The 18,410-nt window shown below is 33.2% G+C and overlaps 1 protein-coding gene across 3 annotated transcripts; it reads right to left on the reverse strand.

The window, feature by feature from the left end:
• Positions 1-325: 325 nt before the first annotated feature.
• LOC123224277 (LRR receptor-like serine/threonine-protein kinase FEI 1) lies at positions 326-9,030 on the reverse strand. Of its 3 annotated transcripts, none has more exons than XM_044647893.1 (14): positions 8,752-9,030; positions 7,189-7,351; positions 6,458-6,593; positions 5,819-5,890; positions 5,647-5,718; positions 4,955-5,026; positions 3,576-3,647; positions 3,399-3,470; positions 3,094-3,191; positions 2,626-2,790; positions 2,174-2,506; positions 1,825-2,070; positions 1,212-1,345; positions 326-986 (listed from the first exon to the last, which is right to left on the reverse strand). In XM_044647893.1, the coding sequence occupies exons 2-14, from the start codon at positions 7,283-7,285 to the stop codon at positions 774-776; spliced, it is 1,782 nt and encodes a 593-aa protein (XP_044503828.1). In that variant the 5' UTR covers positions 7,286-7,351; positions 8,752-9,030; the 3' UTR covers positions 326-773. The 3 variants fall into 3 exon arrangements, with proteins under 3 accessions (XP_044503828.1, XP_044503827.1, XP_044503829.1); XM_044647892.1 differs by having other exon boundaries at positions 7,189-7,418; XM_044647894.1 differs by lacking the exon at positions 7,189-7,351 and having other exon boundaries at positions 8,752-9,026.
• Positions 9,031-18,410: the final 9,380 nt, after the last annotated feature.

The raw sequence follows: 18,410 nt of genomic DNA on the forward strand, positions 1-18,410 counted from the left end.
TTTTTCAAGTACTAGTTCTAAATCAATCACTAATAATGATGTATTATTGTATAATTAAATATTATTTTATTTTTAATTTTTAATAATTCAATAACATAATAATATATTATTATTTATATACAAAAATTACATAATACTATTCTTATAAAACTATTACAAAATGAATTTTATTAAAGCAATCAAAAAATTTAATCTGTTTTCTTGGATGATTATATGACGCATGACAGTTTTTTTATTTTGGAAATTATATTCCATAATTCATCAAATTAGTGTTAAGTCGGAAACTGCAAAACAATAACCACAGCTGGCTAATATAAGGTACTGATTATGTAAATAAACAGATTATACAAAAATGGCACGAATCGGAGAGGGTCAAATTTTGGTTTTATACAAATGCCATATACACTTAATTAGAGAGATCAATTGCAAAAATAACTACAATTTTTTTTTTTTTATGAAAATAGAAAAATAAAAAGATAAAAAAAGGAATATGAAAAAGAAACGACTCAGACCAGTATTGGGACTTCCAATCACGTGGAGAAATAACTGTCTGCATGCTGCCATGCAAAATGGAAAACACCATAAGTATAAAATTAACCCAAGTGGACGGCACTGCAAATCTCAATGGCATAAATCTGCACAAAGAATGATCGAATGGAAATGGCGAGGTTAAAATGTTGCAGACTCTTGGCTACTCTTCGATGCCGGTAGACTCCTCTAATAACTGGAAACCACATTGACTTCGTTGCAAACTTGGTGTGTCCATGAGGCTTTCAATCAGAATCATAAAAGTCGCTTGGGCATGGGGTCATTACCTCAGATTCAAGTAATTGGATCACCCTGTGCATGGTGGGTCGATCATCAGGGCTAGAAGAAACACACTGTGTAGCTACTGAGAGTAGGGCATCAAGACTTTCAGCCTGCACCCCTTCACAGTTTGTATCAACGATCTCCCGTTGCCTATCTTCTGATATCAGAAAATTCAACTGCAAAAAGAAACAGATTAGTTGGGGAAAAAAAAAAAACAATGTAGCAACAACTTTTTTATTTAAATTATAAAAGAAGGAAGCGTTACATTAAACTAGTTGCAGTATTTTTTTAAATTCCTTTGTCAAATAATCAAAATTTCATCTAGTCACCGAAAATGATCTCCGATTACAGTCAATGAATCAGAGCATAAGCTACATTCAAAACAAGTGAAAAAAGCATACCCAGCCAACAATGTTGAGGCCCTTCTCGATGAATGAAGCATCAGTCGGGCGCTTTCCACTTAGGACTTCAAGCACCAGGACACCAAAACTGTAAACATCAGTCTTTTCAGTAGCTCTACCACTTTGCATATATTCTGCCATTGGAGTTACAATCAAACTCAGAACAAATGACTTCAGAAAGATAAAATGAAAGTACATTAATACACATTTTCACTTTAAAAGACACAAACTAACCAGCAAAGTACACCGAGAAACCCCACCCTTGGTGCAGGTTATAAGTTAAAAAAATGCAGCACAGTTATTTTCCTAAGCTAATTTGGGCACCTTTATGTTTACATCCCTTCAATGATAGGAATGATGTGTCAAAAATTAAGCTGATTCAATTTATGTAACCTTCTAATATGTAAATGCTGTGCAGAAATATACTTTCTTTTTTTGAAAAACCATTTGCTGCAACATTGCTGCTAACATGTGCCACTATTATATTCAATGCCCTTTCAAACAAATTTGGGGCAAGTCAAAAGGATGTTCTTACACAATTCAAGTAATGAAGAGCCAACATCTCTGAAATGGTAAACAAACACAGTACAGTACTATATTTCACTATGCCTACCTGGCGCCAAGTAGCCAAATGTTCCTGCAACGATGGTTGTTATGTGTGATTCTTCATCCTCTAACAGTTTGGCAAGTCCAAAATCAGATACCCGAGCCTCCAAATTGCCATCAAGCAAGATGTTGCTGGACTTTATGTCACGATGTATGATCCTAGGAGAACAGTCATGATGCAAGTAGGCCAACCCTTTCGCTGCACCCATTATAATATTCAAGCGTGCATCCCAGTCTAACTGTTCAGATCTTTCTGTACATCAATTGTAAGATATCATTGCTTTCAGAATATTTAACAAATAAACAACACAAGCGACTAACAAATAAACAACAAGTGTAATCAAATAATATCTCACCGTGAAGAGCTTCATCAAGACTGCCACCGGGAAGGTAGTCATAAATCAATAACTTTGATGTAGGTGAATTGCAGTATCCTCGCAAATTCACCAAGTAACGATGCTTTATGCTTCCAAGAATTCCAAGCTCCCTTTCAAAAAATCGATCAAAGCCTTCATTCAACTTTACAATTCTTTTCAAAGCAAATACATTGCCATCATCCATTGCGAACTTGTAAACTGTTCCAAAGCCCCCAACCCCTATTATGTGTTCATCATTCAAAGTTTCCAATTTCTTGATAATGTCTTTTGAAGAATATGGCAAGTCTCCATGAAACATAACAATTGATGCACCTACAGCAAGAATATATAAATAGAATTAGCGAATTCTAGTTCTTCAAGGATGCAAACAACTGAAAACAGCCCAAACAAAGATTTCAAATAATAGTCCAGAAAATAGTTAAGACCACCACCTCCACCAACATCCCTTGCAAGACTTTTGCCTTCATTTTTACCAAACTTCTTATAAAGAAAGCAACCCCAAAAACACATTAGTGCCACCAGAAGTAGTGCACCCACTGTAGCTGATGCACTAATAAGCAGCCTGCCTGAGTTCTTCTTTCCACCTTGATTTTGACCTGTAAAAGTTAACATTTGAAATAACACAGGTTGAATTCAAGCATAAGACACTAGGAGAAGAAAATAAGAATGTCATCAAAATAATGGATTTTTGTGGCAGAAATTATTGTGTTGCCAACAAACTTTCTCATCTTCTCAGAGCCATATCATTACAATGCAAAAAGTAGTGACTACATCGGGAGAATAATCATGGTAGCTGAGCCCATTTTATCACAAAGTTGCAAAGATGACATTCAACATGTTGCCCAGTAAATATAAGCATCAAACTTAAATTATGTAATCAGGTATTAATGCCGATTTACCAGAATTAGGAGATTGAGCATTTGTTCCAGAGTCAGTATCATCATCTTTGCAAGTCACTTGAATTTGCTTCCCACACAAACCACGATTTCCAAAGAAGCTGCAAGGAAAGAACACATCTCAGTTTTGTAAAGAGATAATAATTTCCCCTTGGCTTTTTGGGGTTATATATCAATCAAAAGTTTAATTTAAAGGCAAGGTGCTTGTGTCAAATTGCAGAACTATCATAAAATTCAGTAGCATTTCCAAGAGCCATGAGATAATTTTAGGAAAAATATATAAACATAAAAGGGCTGGTTATACTTACGAGCTTTCAGAAAATTTGGAAAGAACTCCATCTAATGGTATCGGTCCAACCAAAAAATTGTTTGATACATTCCTTCAGACATTCAGTAAAATCCACTTATTAAAATTACATTCAAAATTTTCATTCAATAAAATGCAATTACCAAGTGCGGCTATGATCTGAAGTAAGGATACTCACAGGGTTTCAAGTGTCTCTAATTTACCAAGTGAAGGAGGAATAGAACCACTGAGCGAATTGCCTGAGATATCCCTGCAATTTAGTGTAACACCAATTAACTACATTTTAAGTATAGATAATTAACACAGATGTTGTATCAAGTATTTAGTTCCAATCTCTCTCTCTCTCTCTCTCAAAAAGGCACCATAATGATATGGGTAATACCTTATGAAATAAAAAATTGTTATATCCAGCCAGTAACAATTTTAAGCTCATCATTACCCTAGAAGATCTCTATTTTGATTAACATGGTGAACTGACTTGACTTCATACCATAAAAAAAAAAAAAAATTGGCTTTGGTCAATTGGCAATAGAGTTATGACTATCAGCATTATCAAAGCTCTTTGTTCATTTCCGACCTACAGGCATCCTTAATTTCAAGAATTTATAACTTTATCACAAACTTATCTCATATACAAGAATTCTTAATTCACTTGTTGTTGCCCCAACAAACTTTAAGGAGCTTGATTCAAGATATAGCGTAGAGCCTTTGATGTCACCAGTGAGGTAAGGTGTTAAAGGATTATTTCTTCTCATTTTCACTTCCTTTGTTTTCCCCTCATCAGGATCAGGCTGTGGGATGTGTTGGGAATTGAGATTGTTAGGGGGATACAACAATTTACATAAACACCAGAACAGAAAACAGGTAATGGAAAATGTTAATTCCACTTGTGATAAGCATTACACTTGACACTACTTGAGATAAGAGAAGTGAAAGAATTTTACTAGAATGGAGTGACATGTGTGTAACTCAAATAATCAGCGAGATAGGCCACAATACCTTCAGAGGCTAGTTTTTGTTAACATAAATACTTGATACAAAGCCACTTAATATGAGAGATAACTAGGGTAAATTGCACCACATTGAAGAATTAAGGATTTTTCAATAATGACAATATAAAACAGTATGAACCACTATAAGTTCAAAGTATGCTTAGAATCTGTTTACCCTATAAAGCAAAGTAATTAATTTCCAAAAAAAATGCAAATTCTGTCCATTGCAAACAGGGTATACTAAGTTAACAAGAAGGGAAACAAGCATCACTTGTAGAAGAATAACATTTTTAATATAAAATAGTAAAAACAGCTTCTACAAAGAATTTTGTTTGTGTACAATGTAAAATCTATAACTTAGACTATGACTATATGATGATTTGCACATAGAAAAAAGTCATCAAGATTATGCACAACACCATTCAATTGGAGAAGTAGTCCAGCAAACCATATTTTCAAACTCAAAACAGCCTTCTGCATTCAAGGGGCTGAAACTATGGGTTGATTTTGATATTTAACTGATTTAAGATAATTAACAATGATTAGCTTGAGACAATAAACTCACAGAGTTTGAAGCTTCGATAGGTTGCCTAATTCATCTGGGATTAATCCACTTAAATAGTTACTCTGCAACAATCTGTAAAGAAAGTAATATCAGCAATTTACTATTGATTAAAAGAAATGAGCTGATAAGGTGATAACAACAAAGTATTTGAAGAATCAAACTTAGTTGCTTTCATCACACCAACATGGTGTATTTAACACTTATACAATCAAGAAACTTATTAAACTGTAAGTATTCAACTTCAGAATATTTTCAGTTCTCAAGAAGTTTAATGTACGATAAGAAAAGTGACATTCAGAAGGAAAAAAACTAAAAATCTCTCAACTTTCCCCACATGTTTAATTGAGTTATATCATGGAGGCCTCTTTCAAGGCCCACAACCCTGGAAACCGACAAAATTGTGAAATTTATTATCCCATGCAGGTAACCCAATAGAATTCAAGCCCTGAATTCTTTAATCGAACCAAGAGCCTCTAACACTCAGCCCAACCCTTTGGGATCACTAAACTCAAATTAGAATATATATACATACATACATATATATATATATATATAAAAATCAATTTCGAAGAACTGATTGTATGATGTCACTTCAGTTGCTTCCTCGTATTGTACAGTATATAATCAAAAAATATTACAGCATATTATTTAGTGACAACTACAAGGATAAATTGATTACCCAAGGCACTTACATGGCCTGCAACTGTGTGCAATTTCCCAATTCTGAAGGCATTTCCCCATAAAAGTTGTTGTTATGAAGAGTTCTACAACAGAAGATATTGTAAAAAGCATCAGCTGCAGCAGCCTAATTCTAAAACAATAATCATGCATCAAGATAAAATGAAAGTCCCTTCCAAAACCTACAGGAACTTTAGCTGGTCTAGCTTCCCAAGGTCAGTTGCTATTGGTCCACTCAATTTGTGATTGGTAAGACTCCTGGAAAACAAGTGAAACACAAGGAAACATAATAAGCAATAAAATCCAATTGAAAAATTATTGCAAACACACAGTTGTTTGGGAAGACATCATATCAAAGTAACCTTTTCCTTTCCTTTTTTCCCATGTTATACATCATACTTGAACATAAAACAAGATACAAGTCATATAAATGCCAAAACAATTAAAAGAAAAGGGCTTATAAAATAATTAGCTACCAATAGTTTGCTTTAACTCATCAACACGAATAAGAAAAAAAATAAAAAGTAATATAGAAGTGTTGCATCTATCATCCCATTGGACAACATTGAAAAAATTAGAAAACAAAACAAATGAGAAACTCGGTTCTCCACCAAAACTTCATTTCTTGAATGCATCTTGAGAAATTAATATGAGAAATTATATACTATCACTTATCATCCTTCATTACACACTCATGCATTTTAAATATGTTTAAAATCCACATGAAACTATTTTTCCATGTAGTATAAAACTTAAAAGTAACTATTCATATATTAGGTTAATTAATTAAGTATATGAAATATAGATTGGCTTTTGAAAACTCACAGAGTTATTACTCTCTTGGTATTTTTATCACATTCCACTCCTTTCCAGTTACAAGGATCAGGGTCCTCTGGTCTCCAATGAGTAAGGATACCATCTGAATTAACCACTGCCGTCCTGAAGTTTAAAAGAGCCTGACCTGCACATCAGAAAAAGGGTTTTACATTCCTAAACTATTAATAGTGGAGAGAGAGGAACTATGAAAATTTAAAAATGGACTTCCATCCTGCAAGCACAAACCAAAGGTCATGACAATTGACAGATTGAAAACTAGCATCAAATCCACCTGAACTACAAAAGTGCTCTCTGACCAAACTAGTAAAATTTCTTGCTAGTTTCTTCACTTGGTATATAACCCCGAGCAACAGAAAGATCAAAATGCAACAACACCCTCAACCTAACTTATGGGGAGAAAAGTCATTCGTGAAACTGCCTTTTTTATGTTATAATATGAGAGAAAGAATTAAGGAAGATGAAATATGGGTTAAGCTCCAGCATTCAGGACTCCTTCCAAATTTGAAAAGTGAAAAGTATGATAACTAGTAAAAATGCTAAAGAATCAAATTTTGAAAATTTACTAGATTTTTTTTGGAATAATTGCTACAGTTTTGTACTACTCTTAAGTGATGAAAGCATAAACCATTCATCAGGAACTCAGTCATATTGACATGACTGATAATTAAAACCCAAATAAAATATACACAATAAATGAAAACATGTCACCATCATCATACCATCAGCATTGATGGCTCTGGATTTCCTTAATAAGATAAAAAGCAGTGTAATGTAAAGAAGCCATAGTCCTCTACATTCTACTGGAATCATGCCCATAGTGGCACTCAACAAGCATAAAATAGGTGTTATAAATCATCTGATACGCCAAACTCCAAATGATTCCTGTGTAACATATGGTTATTTAGTCGATGATGGCAATCAGCAACCATGAAAGAAACGAATTTGCATTCTGCAGAGAATAAGAGTCATTGTAATGATTATAGCAACAAGAAAAATGTAAACAGAAAAATGAACTCAAACAACTTAAAGAGTAATACTTTAACTGTACCTTGTTGACACAAATAAAATTAAGATTTAATACAGACAAAAATCTAACTGACCTTCAGGAAACCAAGAAAACATCTTTCTACCCAGAAGAAACTAAAACAAAATGACATTAATTCTTATCTTACTTCAAGTGTTCCAGTGAACCAAAGGAAACAAGAAACCCAATATACAATATGTATTAATCTGATTTTACATGATCAATTAGGCAAACATGTATATCATGATAGAAAAAATTACAGACAAGCTCAAGGCAGGAGTTTGTCCTATGTATGAGAATCATCTCCTTATAGTGTAAACTATGTAGCAGTTATCTCTGAAAACGAACCTAATACAACCATAAGGTGAAGTATCTAGATGAAACAAACAAAGAAGAGGAAGTATATAGTCCTCCTGCAGTCATGGGCATTTGTTTTTTATTCAAAATTTGCAAGACATAACTGAACAGCTCTTATGCAAGTTAATAAAATTTCATAACTCTGAAAAAAAAAGTGACACTTTTAAATCCATACACTAAAGGAAACATCACTCATAATAGACAGAACATTATAATGTGCCTGTTCGCTCATTGTGTTTTGTTTTGAGTCTTCTGTGACTTTGCTTGGGGTATGCCCCTCGCATTTTGTACTTTACTTTTCTTATTTATAAAATTTTTTAACTTCTCCAAAAAACCAAAAAACATTATAATGCCAATTTTCCCGGTAATTACTTTTTTGAAGTAAGCATGGACTAACATTCCACGCAATACAGACACTGCATGGTAAAGCATTCTCCTTCTACGAATCTAACTTTCAATAACAAAATTCTAATTTTAGGATCAAGCTAAAAGACCAAGCAATCCCTTCAAAATTTAGTTCTTCAGACCAATCTCAGTCATTCTGTTAGAGTTCAACTATCACATCAGCATTTTCAGTACTTGCTACTCTTCTCACTCAATTAAAACACAGTACACTACTTAGAATCCACTAGTGAGCAAGAAATTACCACCAAATTCATAACAGTTGCAGCTGAAACTAAGTGAATTGCCCCTACAAGTTCAATTATTTACATTTCTACGCAGCTGACAAAAATCCTCTCCACAAAGAAAAAAAAATCTACAGTCGTTAAAGTACATCTAAGCTACGACATTTCACAGCAATGACTGATCTGAAACAAAATTTAAAAACAATTACACTAAAAAGAGAAAAAAAAAAAGGTCGATGAAGGAAAAATTAACATGCGCACAAAGAGAAACATACCTTAAGATTCTGATCTCTGATCTGTGAAGAAGAATGCGGAGCTTGAGCTGTAAAGTGAAATAAACAAATAATACAAGAATAAAAACAGAAAGATAAAAAAGGAAAAACGGTTTTTTTTTGGTGAGATTTGTGTTGAGTGGTGGTTAGGAGAGGGTGTGTGGAATTGATGCTGGGAATTGAAATGGGACACGAGCAGAGGCAAAGCCAATTACAGTGCAGTGGTATAAGCACGTGCCAACCGACAGACGCTTCCTTCTTTCTAGAACTACGGCTACTTATTATCGTTCACATTTCCACAATTCTACAACTCTACAGTATTCAACCGGTGCTCATCTTTGCTGTACCTTTTTTTTTTTTCCCGTCAAACACTCAATTATTTTTAACCGTTAAGCGGATTGTGTTGACTTTGGGGTAATCTGAAGTTATTTTGGTAATTTCTCTTTCATTTTTAATACCAAGGTCATGTTTGTTCTCTAGCTAATGAAAATCTTTTAGGCCAAAAGACATATTCCCACCCAAGGTTTGGTACAAATTTGATTTTTCATCTGCTAATTATTAAAAATTTAAACTTTCACCTATAAGTTGTTAAAATTAACAAAATTAATTAATTTTAAGAGTAAAATTGTTATTATACCAATAAAATATTAATAATAATAAAATATTATTCATTTTTTCCATAGGTTTAAAAAACTATTCTCCAACTGCTTCTCTCCAACCACCTTCTCTGTTGATAACTTTCTTTGCCAATGACCTCTCCGTCTGTTTTCTCTCCCAATAATAGACAACCCAATGGACTTTTCGGTTATGGACTCTTTATTTGACTTATAAAGAGCATCGATATGAAAGAATCATCACTGAAAATAAAAGAAGATGAATCTATTACGATTGGATTCAATGAATGAATGCTTTGTCTCTAACGAGGACAAACACAAGAGGGAAGACGTCACCCATTGACAACTCTTAGGGGGAAGATGTGATTCGTCACCAGAGAGAAGTTGGCCGTCGTCGACCAGAGAAAAGAAAGACTAAAAATGAAACCCTAGTAGAGGAATCATGTGATTTTTAAAAGTTTAATCATAAAAAGAAGTTGTTAATTTTCTAAACTTAGGGAGAAATGAATAATGTTTTATTATTTTTAATATATTACTAGTTAAATAATGATTTTACCCCTGGAGTTAACTATTTCTATTAATTTTAACAGTCCATGGGTGAAAATTTGAATTTTTGATAATTAACGGATAAAAGGTCATGTTTGCTTCTAATCTTGGGTGGGAAATAGTCATTTGACCAAGATTTTATTACCAAACATACGTAACATGGCCAAAGGACTATTTCCTATTCAAGTTTTAGCCCAATCTCAAAAGTATGTCCGCGATAGTTTAAAAACTTAAACACTTAACAATAGACTAACTTTTATTAAAATTTTCAGTTAGAGACAAAGGTAAAATTGTTATTTTGTTACTGAACTTTAAAACTCGAAAATGTTATAGCATTTTCCCCCTAGATTTTAAAAACTAACACTTTACCCACATTTTTAAAGTTTGAAAAGTTAACATTTCACCCCTAAGGTGTGTTTCTCTTCCCTGATGACCATCATTCTGGTCGATGGCTAATACTTTCCACCCATCTTTTACATCCAACCACAAAGGATGACCACCCACCACCATGAAGGATGACAAAGCATTGTCCTTCGTCGTTTGAAAGATCCAACAAATGACGACGCTTCATCATCCTTCATTGTTTGGATGACATGACGAAGGTGACAAAGCTTTGTCTTTCATCATCTTTTGTAGTGGTAAGTGGGTGACCGTCCTTCATGATAAGATCTAGAAGATAAGTGGAAAGCATTAAACTTTCCGTTGGAATGGTGGTCGCCGAAGAAATGAAACAAACCATAGGGGTGAAATGTTAACTTTTCAAACTTTGAGAATAAGGGTAAAGTGTTAGTTTTTAAAACATAGGAGGACATATTATAAATTTTTAAGATTTAACGGTAAAATAGTGATTTTACCTTTATCTTTAATTGAAAATTTTAACAGCAGTTAACTCATAGATGAGTGTTTGAGTTTTTAAACTGTCGCAAATGTTGTTAATCATTAATTATTATCACAAGAAACTTAAAAGATTAATAATGAAATAAATATCATCGAAAGTCAAAGGATTAATTTAATAATGTATTAATATAATAAGGAATGTAAATGTATTACCTAAAAATAATTTAACAATAAAAAATGTAAATTAATATTATTGGAACTAAGAAGACACATAGAGTTAATTAATATCATGGAAAATAAAAAATCTAACCCAAAAAATAATTAAAAATTTGAAAAAATATATAACTTAGTAAGTCAACCCATAAAAACATGCAGACGATCAAGGGCTCGTGAAGGCACGACTTAGGGGGCCCAGGGTTGTGTTGCAAGCCTAGTTGTGTTGCAGGCCTAGTCGTGTTGGTCCCACCATAACCCAACCCGACCCCTAGACATAGTTGGCCACATTGAACCCGATTTGGCATGACCTATGGTCATATCTAACTAGGTGAAATTTATGGATGGTGTTTGTAGGACAATTGTGTTAGATAGAGACATAAGATTAGACATAAGATTTGTTAAAGTATTTTGATAAAGTTTGTAGAGATCATTGAGTATCGAGTTTAGCTTTTAATATTATTTATCATCCCTAGTCCAATGGATAGTGTTATGGTCTTGATTGGATTGATGTGCTAAATCGTGACATTGAATTTGAGTAGACTGCTTATGAGCTATGGTAATCAAGAATCGAGAACAAAAAAAAATTGTAAAAAATAATTTGTAATTTGAAAATGAAAACTACTATTTTTATTGACAAAATGTTAGCTTTTATATAAACTTCATCTTCAACGAGTATAAACCATTTTTTTGCTACTCTTTAAGAAAATACCAAGTCTAATTTTGATCAAGAAAACAGGGGATAAACCCCTTTATTTTATCAACAAACAACCTACTTTTAGACTAAGTCTCCATTGCTATGTGGATATTTTATTTTATTTACATATGGCTTCATAACAAACCCATCCCCACTAATTTTGATCCTTGTCCCCAAGGATGTTGAAGTTTGGAAAATCTTAACGAGACTTATCCTGTTGGATCCATGCGGATTTTGTCTCATCTACTTCATCTCATTTGACTAAGAGTTCTTGTCCACATCCACGCCCTTGACTTGCCAAACTAGTTTCAAGTTTTCTTTATTCTTCTAAGGATGATTCATCAAACTTCGGAGGTATCATCATCACTAAAGTATTATTTCCAATCTTTTTCTTTAGTAATGACACATGAAATATTGGTCAACATGACTTGTGCTAGAAGCTTTAACCGATAGACTACTTTTCTAATTTGTTCCAACACATTGAATGGTCCATAAAATCATGTTGCTAATTTTTGAAATACTTGTTTGGACACTATTACTTGGTGATGAGGCTGGAGGTTTACATATACTCAATTGCCTTCAACAAATTGTCATTTATTATTATCATAAACTTGTTTCATTTAGTTCTGAGTTATTTGAAGCTAACCTTGGAGTTTTTTCAAAAGTGCATCTCTTTTCAATTGTGTTTCTTTAACTACCTAAATTTTGATTGTTCCTAGAACAAATAAAAGAAAAGTCGATGTAATACACAACTTCAAAGAGAATGGTATATGTGGAAGAGTGAAAGTTAGTGTTGTAACAGTATTCAACCCCTGTAATCTATGAAGTTTATTCCTTTGGTTTAGAACTTGTAAAACACCATAGATACATCTCAATAGTACAGTTGACAACTTCAACTTGACCATCCATTTATGGGTGATAAGCGAAGCTAAAGTTAAAGTGAGTTCCTTGTAGTTGGAAAAGTTCTTTTGAGAACAAGCTTATGAAAATGGGATCTCAATCACAAACGATGGACTGTGACGTATATAAAACTTGAATATATTGTAAAAGAAGACTTGGGTTATTCCAAGCACTATATATAGATGGGAATCAGTATGAAATAAGTGTACTTTAAAAGGTGATCGACCACCACAAAAATAGTTTACTTCCTTTTTGGAAAAGGTAAACCTTCAATAAAGCCCATGGATATGTCTACCTAAACTTAGGTGGGAACTAGAAGAGGTTGTAATAATTCTTTTGGTTTTTATAAGTCAGATTTTTGGCATTGGCAAGTATCACATTCTCATATGAATTCACAAACCCTATCCTTTATATTCTTCCAAAAGAAAACTTCTCTAAAGCAGTGGAAAGTTTTGCAATATCTGTCATAGTTTCCTCCATAGATTTTTTTCAAGCAATACTGAAATAAAGGAGGAGTCATGGGGAAGGTAAATCTCACCTTTGAAAATTAAAATACCTTGTTGGATTTTTCAAGGTTCGACTGCTTCCCTTGTTTGGACTAATCTATAGAGCCTTTAAAGGTCAGGATGATTATTATTCTATTCTTGAATAGGTTCTAGCCATTGAGGTGTAGGAGTTGAGAGAGCCATTACTTTTGCCATTTGTCCTTGTTATGAGAAGGCAGCAACAGTTGCATTTAATTTCCCTTATTAGTATTTTACTGTAAAGTCATAGTCGATAAGCTTGATAAACCACCATTGTTGTGTTGTAATAGCTATTTTTTTATCCCATAGGTACTTAAGACTTTTTTTGTTTGTTCAAAAGATAAATTGTCTTCCTAATAAATAAAAATACCATTTCTGTATTGTCAAAACTAAAGTCATCAATTCCTTTTCATAGGTGAAGAGGAAAAGATTTTTTCTTGAAGACTTGTGCTAAAATAAGCAATTAATTGTTGTGGTTTTGTGTAAGAACTACTCCAATACCTATTCCAGAAGCATCACATTCTATTACAAAGGGAAGTGAGAAATCGGGAAATGCTATGGTCGGGGTTTTGGTCATAGTGTCTTTGAGTTGCAAGAATGCTTGACCCATGGCTTCATTCCATTTAAAGACATTCTTCTTGAGTAAGTTTGTAAGAGGTCGAGCAATGATGTTATAAGAATTTTTGGTAGTAGCGTATTAAACCAAAAAATCCTTGTAGCTTTTTAATTGTAATAGATGTGGGCTAGATAGTCATTACCTTGATTTTATATGGATTTTCCATGACTCCATTTTGACTGATGACATATACCAGGTATAGCAGAAGATTTATGCGACTTTGACATCCGTAAGCTCCGATAACGGATTACTAGCTAGAGCAATGGTTTGGAACAAGTTTTGAAACAACTTTTGAAGTTATCACATGCCAAAAAAAAGGAGTCCAGTAATCAATCATGCCCTATTCATAGACATACAAAAAGGGAAACAACTAATGGAAGTATCACTCTTAAGATAGGAAAGCTTGATTTCTGAACATATAATGGCTTTGACAATCTAACTTCTTGGATTTGTCATGATTAGCAACTCTTTGAGTTCTAAGAGATGACACCTTAAGATCAAATATGTTTAACCACATATCATATGAAGAGCAACGTCTAAATGTGTTTCAAAGGCAGAGACAATCTCATTGAAATCTAACTTGGGAGGATTTGAAAGATAGGCTACTTTGAAGATATAGGACGGCCAGCTTTGAAAATGCATTCACTGATCTATGTAAGCTAAAACAGATAGGAACTCTTCACAAATATCAACAACAATTCAATTGACTATTGGCTAAAGTTGGCACCTTGACGGATGCTTAAAAAACGGGAGTTTTTATTAGTGGCCTGAAGGAAAACTTAAGGGTGGATACACAAGCTTAGAAGCCTTTGAATTTGAATGAGGCAATCAGGTTGGCAAGAGTGTTTGATAGTCGAAGTTGCACAGCCACGGATTCAAGGACTCTAGGTATGAATCAAGCCTCTTAGAGGTTTCCTCTTGAGCCCAACTAAAATAGTGCAACTCCCTACAGGTGACCAATAAGTTCTAGCAACCCCACTACACTAGCATTAGTTGGCGTTGTAGAAAGGTTCACAATAATTGAATTATAAGACCCTCAACGAAGAAGACTTTGCTTCTATTGTAATGAAAAGTTCTTCGCCAACCATGTCTACAAGAAGTTGTTTCTAATAGAATTGAAGCAAAAGATTGATGATGATGACAACGCTACTTCAGACGTCCAACTTGTAGAAACTGAAGACGTGGATCTACAGCCACCCAAAATCTTTTTGCATGCCCTTTCTAATGTTCCTACACCTCAAACAATGAAGGTAAATGCCAAGATTTTAGACACATCTATCACGATTCGCGATGATTCATGATCAACACACAATTTCTTGCATAACATATCGCACGAGCTGTCAAAATTCCCATTGAGACATGACCATCACCGTGGCTTATGGTGGCCAACAGAGAAAAACTTCATAGCTTAAGACTATGTTGACAGATCCAAATACTCCTCGATGACTCCCATTTTTTCTGTAGATTTCTTCTTGTTATCATCGGAAATGTGCAATGTCGTACTCGGAACAAAATGATTACAAACTCTTAGGCCTGTCTTATGGAATTTCAAAGACATGGAGGTGAAATTCAAAGCCAACAAGAAGGTCATCACTTTACATGGCATTGGGACGTTAACAATTCAATTAGTTCGTGAAAAAACCCTTTAACAAGGTTGTACGAGAGAATAATATGTGTGACATGCTTCTACAAATATCTCTGATACGAAGTTGTTATGGTCTTGGTTGGATCAAAGTGCCAAACTGTGACCTTATATTCAAGCAGACTGCCCGTGAGCTATGGTGACCAAGAATCAAGAACAAAAAAACTATAAAAAATAATTAGTAATTTGAGAATGAAAGTTGTTTTTATTGATAGAACGGTGGCCTTCAGATAGGCTTCAACTTCATCAAACACAAGCCATTTTTCCGTTACTCTTAGTAGAAATAGCAAGTCTAATTTTGACCAAGAAAGCAGAGAATAAACTCCTTTATTTTATCAACAAAAAACTTACTTTTAGACTAAGTCTCCACTACTATGTGAATGTTTTATTTTATTTACATGCGGCTTCGTAATAGATAGAGTGAGTAGATTAATCAAATGTTAAGAATATGATAAGGATATATTGTCTAAATCATAGAGCAAATTAGATTGATTTGTTAGCACTGATAGAGTTGGATTGATTTGAAGATGAATTTGAGTGAAAATGGTTAAAAAATTGAAGAATTACAGGTTCGAGTTTTAGTAGACATAAAAGGTAATTTTTGGCAAATATTATTTTGTTGATGGTATAGATATAATCTCCAAAAGTTATTAAGATTATATAATCTCACACTAGCTAGACTATTTTAATTAATTACAGGAAAGAATCATATATTTCAACTGAGTTTCAGATAGGAATAATGATTGGGCTTTTTTTCTTTTTATCCTTCTAAATTTGTAACACATCATAATTTTTGACAACCCAAATCCTTTACTATTTAAGCCATCAACAACCAGACAGGGTGGTCTTCGAATAATTTATGAAAGGCCAAAGGACTATTTCCCATCTAAGGTATGGTGTTTTTTTAAGTTTTCCCCGTTAATTTTGAAAATCTTATTTACTCATCTGTGAATAGTTAAAATTAACGGTTTTAAGGGTAAAATTGTTATTTTGTCTATATTATTAAAAATAAACTTAAATTTGATTTTATTTTCTCCCTAAACCCTAAAACTAACAATTTCTCTCAACCCAAGTTTTCAAAAACAACATTTTTCTTCCTAGAGTTTTCAATTTTTTGTATTCAATTTTTCAACATCGTTTCTTCCTCTTTGGCGACCTCCAGACAAAGCCTTTTCCTCTTCGGCACGGCCTTCTTCTGACGGCTCTCTTGGGAGTAGTCATCGACGAAGACGAGTCATCTTTGTCTTTGACAAAGACAAATCGTCTTCGTCCAAAGACAAAGACGAGGTTTTCATCGACTATGACGAAGACGATTTTTCTTCGTCTCGATGAAGACGACTCATCTTCATTGACAACCACGCCCAGGAGAGCCGTCAAAAGGAGGTCGTGCCGAAGAGAAAGATGCATCGCCTAGAGGTCATCGGAGAAAAAGAAATGATGTTGAAATTTGAATCTGAAAATTGAAAACCTTAGAGTAAAAAATGATGTTTTTTAAAACTTGAGTTGAAAGAAAATTATTAGTTTTTAGGGTTTAGAAAAAAAATGATATAACTAACGAACTTAGTTAATTTAATAGCTTATAGGTATATAAATAAGATTTTTAAAGTTAATAAGGAGAAACTTGTAAAATGCACATACTTTGGGTAGGAACAGTGCTTTGGCCTTTATGAAATATTAGAAACAACGGTAAGTTTGACCTTTTCAAAACAGTGAACCACACCCCTGCTGTCAAAGAAATATTATATCAAAGGCTAAATGAGTGTCCCCCACCGAAAGATTGGTTCAAACCTCTAGATCAAACCAAAATGTCTTTTACTATTTCATAAGAGTAAAATTATTATTTATTAAAATATTTAAAAATTAAAAAATTAGTTTAAAAATTTAATAAAGTTTTTCTCATTAGAAATTTAAAAAACTAATATTTTTTCTTAAGATTTTTTAGTCATCATTGTTGCTAATCAGAGAAGCTAGCCACGGAGTTCTCTCTCTCCAACTTCTCTTTTAGTTGTGCTCCATTTTCGATTATCATTCATCGACGAAAAAGAATCATTTGTTTTCAATCATTTTTTTTTGTTGGTGATGACCGAAAATAGAGTGAGACTAAAAGAGAAGTCAAGAGAGAGAGAAAATGTTGTTATTGTCTCTAACTACTGACAGCAAGCTAGAAAAATCCTAGGAGAAAATATAAATTTTTTAAACTTCAGATAAAAAATGTGTTAGTTTTAAATCTAAAAATAAAAATATGATAAATTTTTAATTTTTTAAATATTTGTATAAAATAATAATTTTATTTTTAAAAACAATAATAAAATTTAATATATAAGGAAATATCTGGGATATTAATTAAAATAGGTAGTCGTTTTCTCGCTTAAATATTTTTTGGCAGCAATTTATATGTTTTACCTTTTTAAGCAAATTGAGTTTTTCATTCCAAAAATACCCTCATTTAATTTCTCAATGTTTACCGTAGTATTTCACCAATTAATTACTTACGTTTCACTATACGCATTAAGATTAAATTGAATAAAATCTACAGATTGAAAATGTAAATCTATGAATAAAATTGAAAAACATATTGAAAATCAAAATAAAATCTATAAATTTATAAAATAATTAAATTTATAATTGATTGATACATATGGAAAATAATAGATATAAATAGTGCGTTTTCTAAAAAGGGGTGTGGAAAGGGAATGGGTGTGGGAATTCTGAAAGGGCTACAAAAATCTGGAAAGGGGTGTGGGTGCTGAAATGGGTGCGGGAATTCTAAAAGGGGTGTGGGAATTTCTGAAAGGGTGCTGCAAGTATTTCGGGTGCGTGGAAGGGTGCGACCATTTCTGAAAGGGTGCAGCAAGCATTGTGGGTGCGTGGAAGAGTGTGACAATTTCTGAAAGGGTGCGAGAATTATAAAAGGAATGCAAGAATTATAAAAGTGTACGTGAAAATAATGAATACAAAAAAGGTGAGTAAAAATATAAACGGGTACATGAAAATGTGAATGGGTGCCTAAAATATAAAAAAGATGCAGGAATTATAAAAATGGTGCGGGAGTTATAATATATATTATATATAA

This window comes from Mangifera indica, chromosome 8, assembly GCF_011075055.1.
Source record: "Mangifera indica cultivar Alphonso chromosome 8, CATAS_Mindica_2.1, whole genome shotgun sequence".
Taxonomy (NCBI): Eukaryota; Viridiplantae; Streptophyta; class Magnoliopsida; order Sapindales; family Anacardiaceae; genus Mangifera; species Mangifera indica.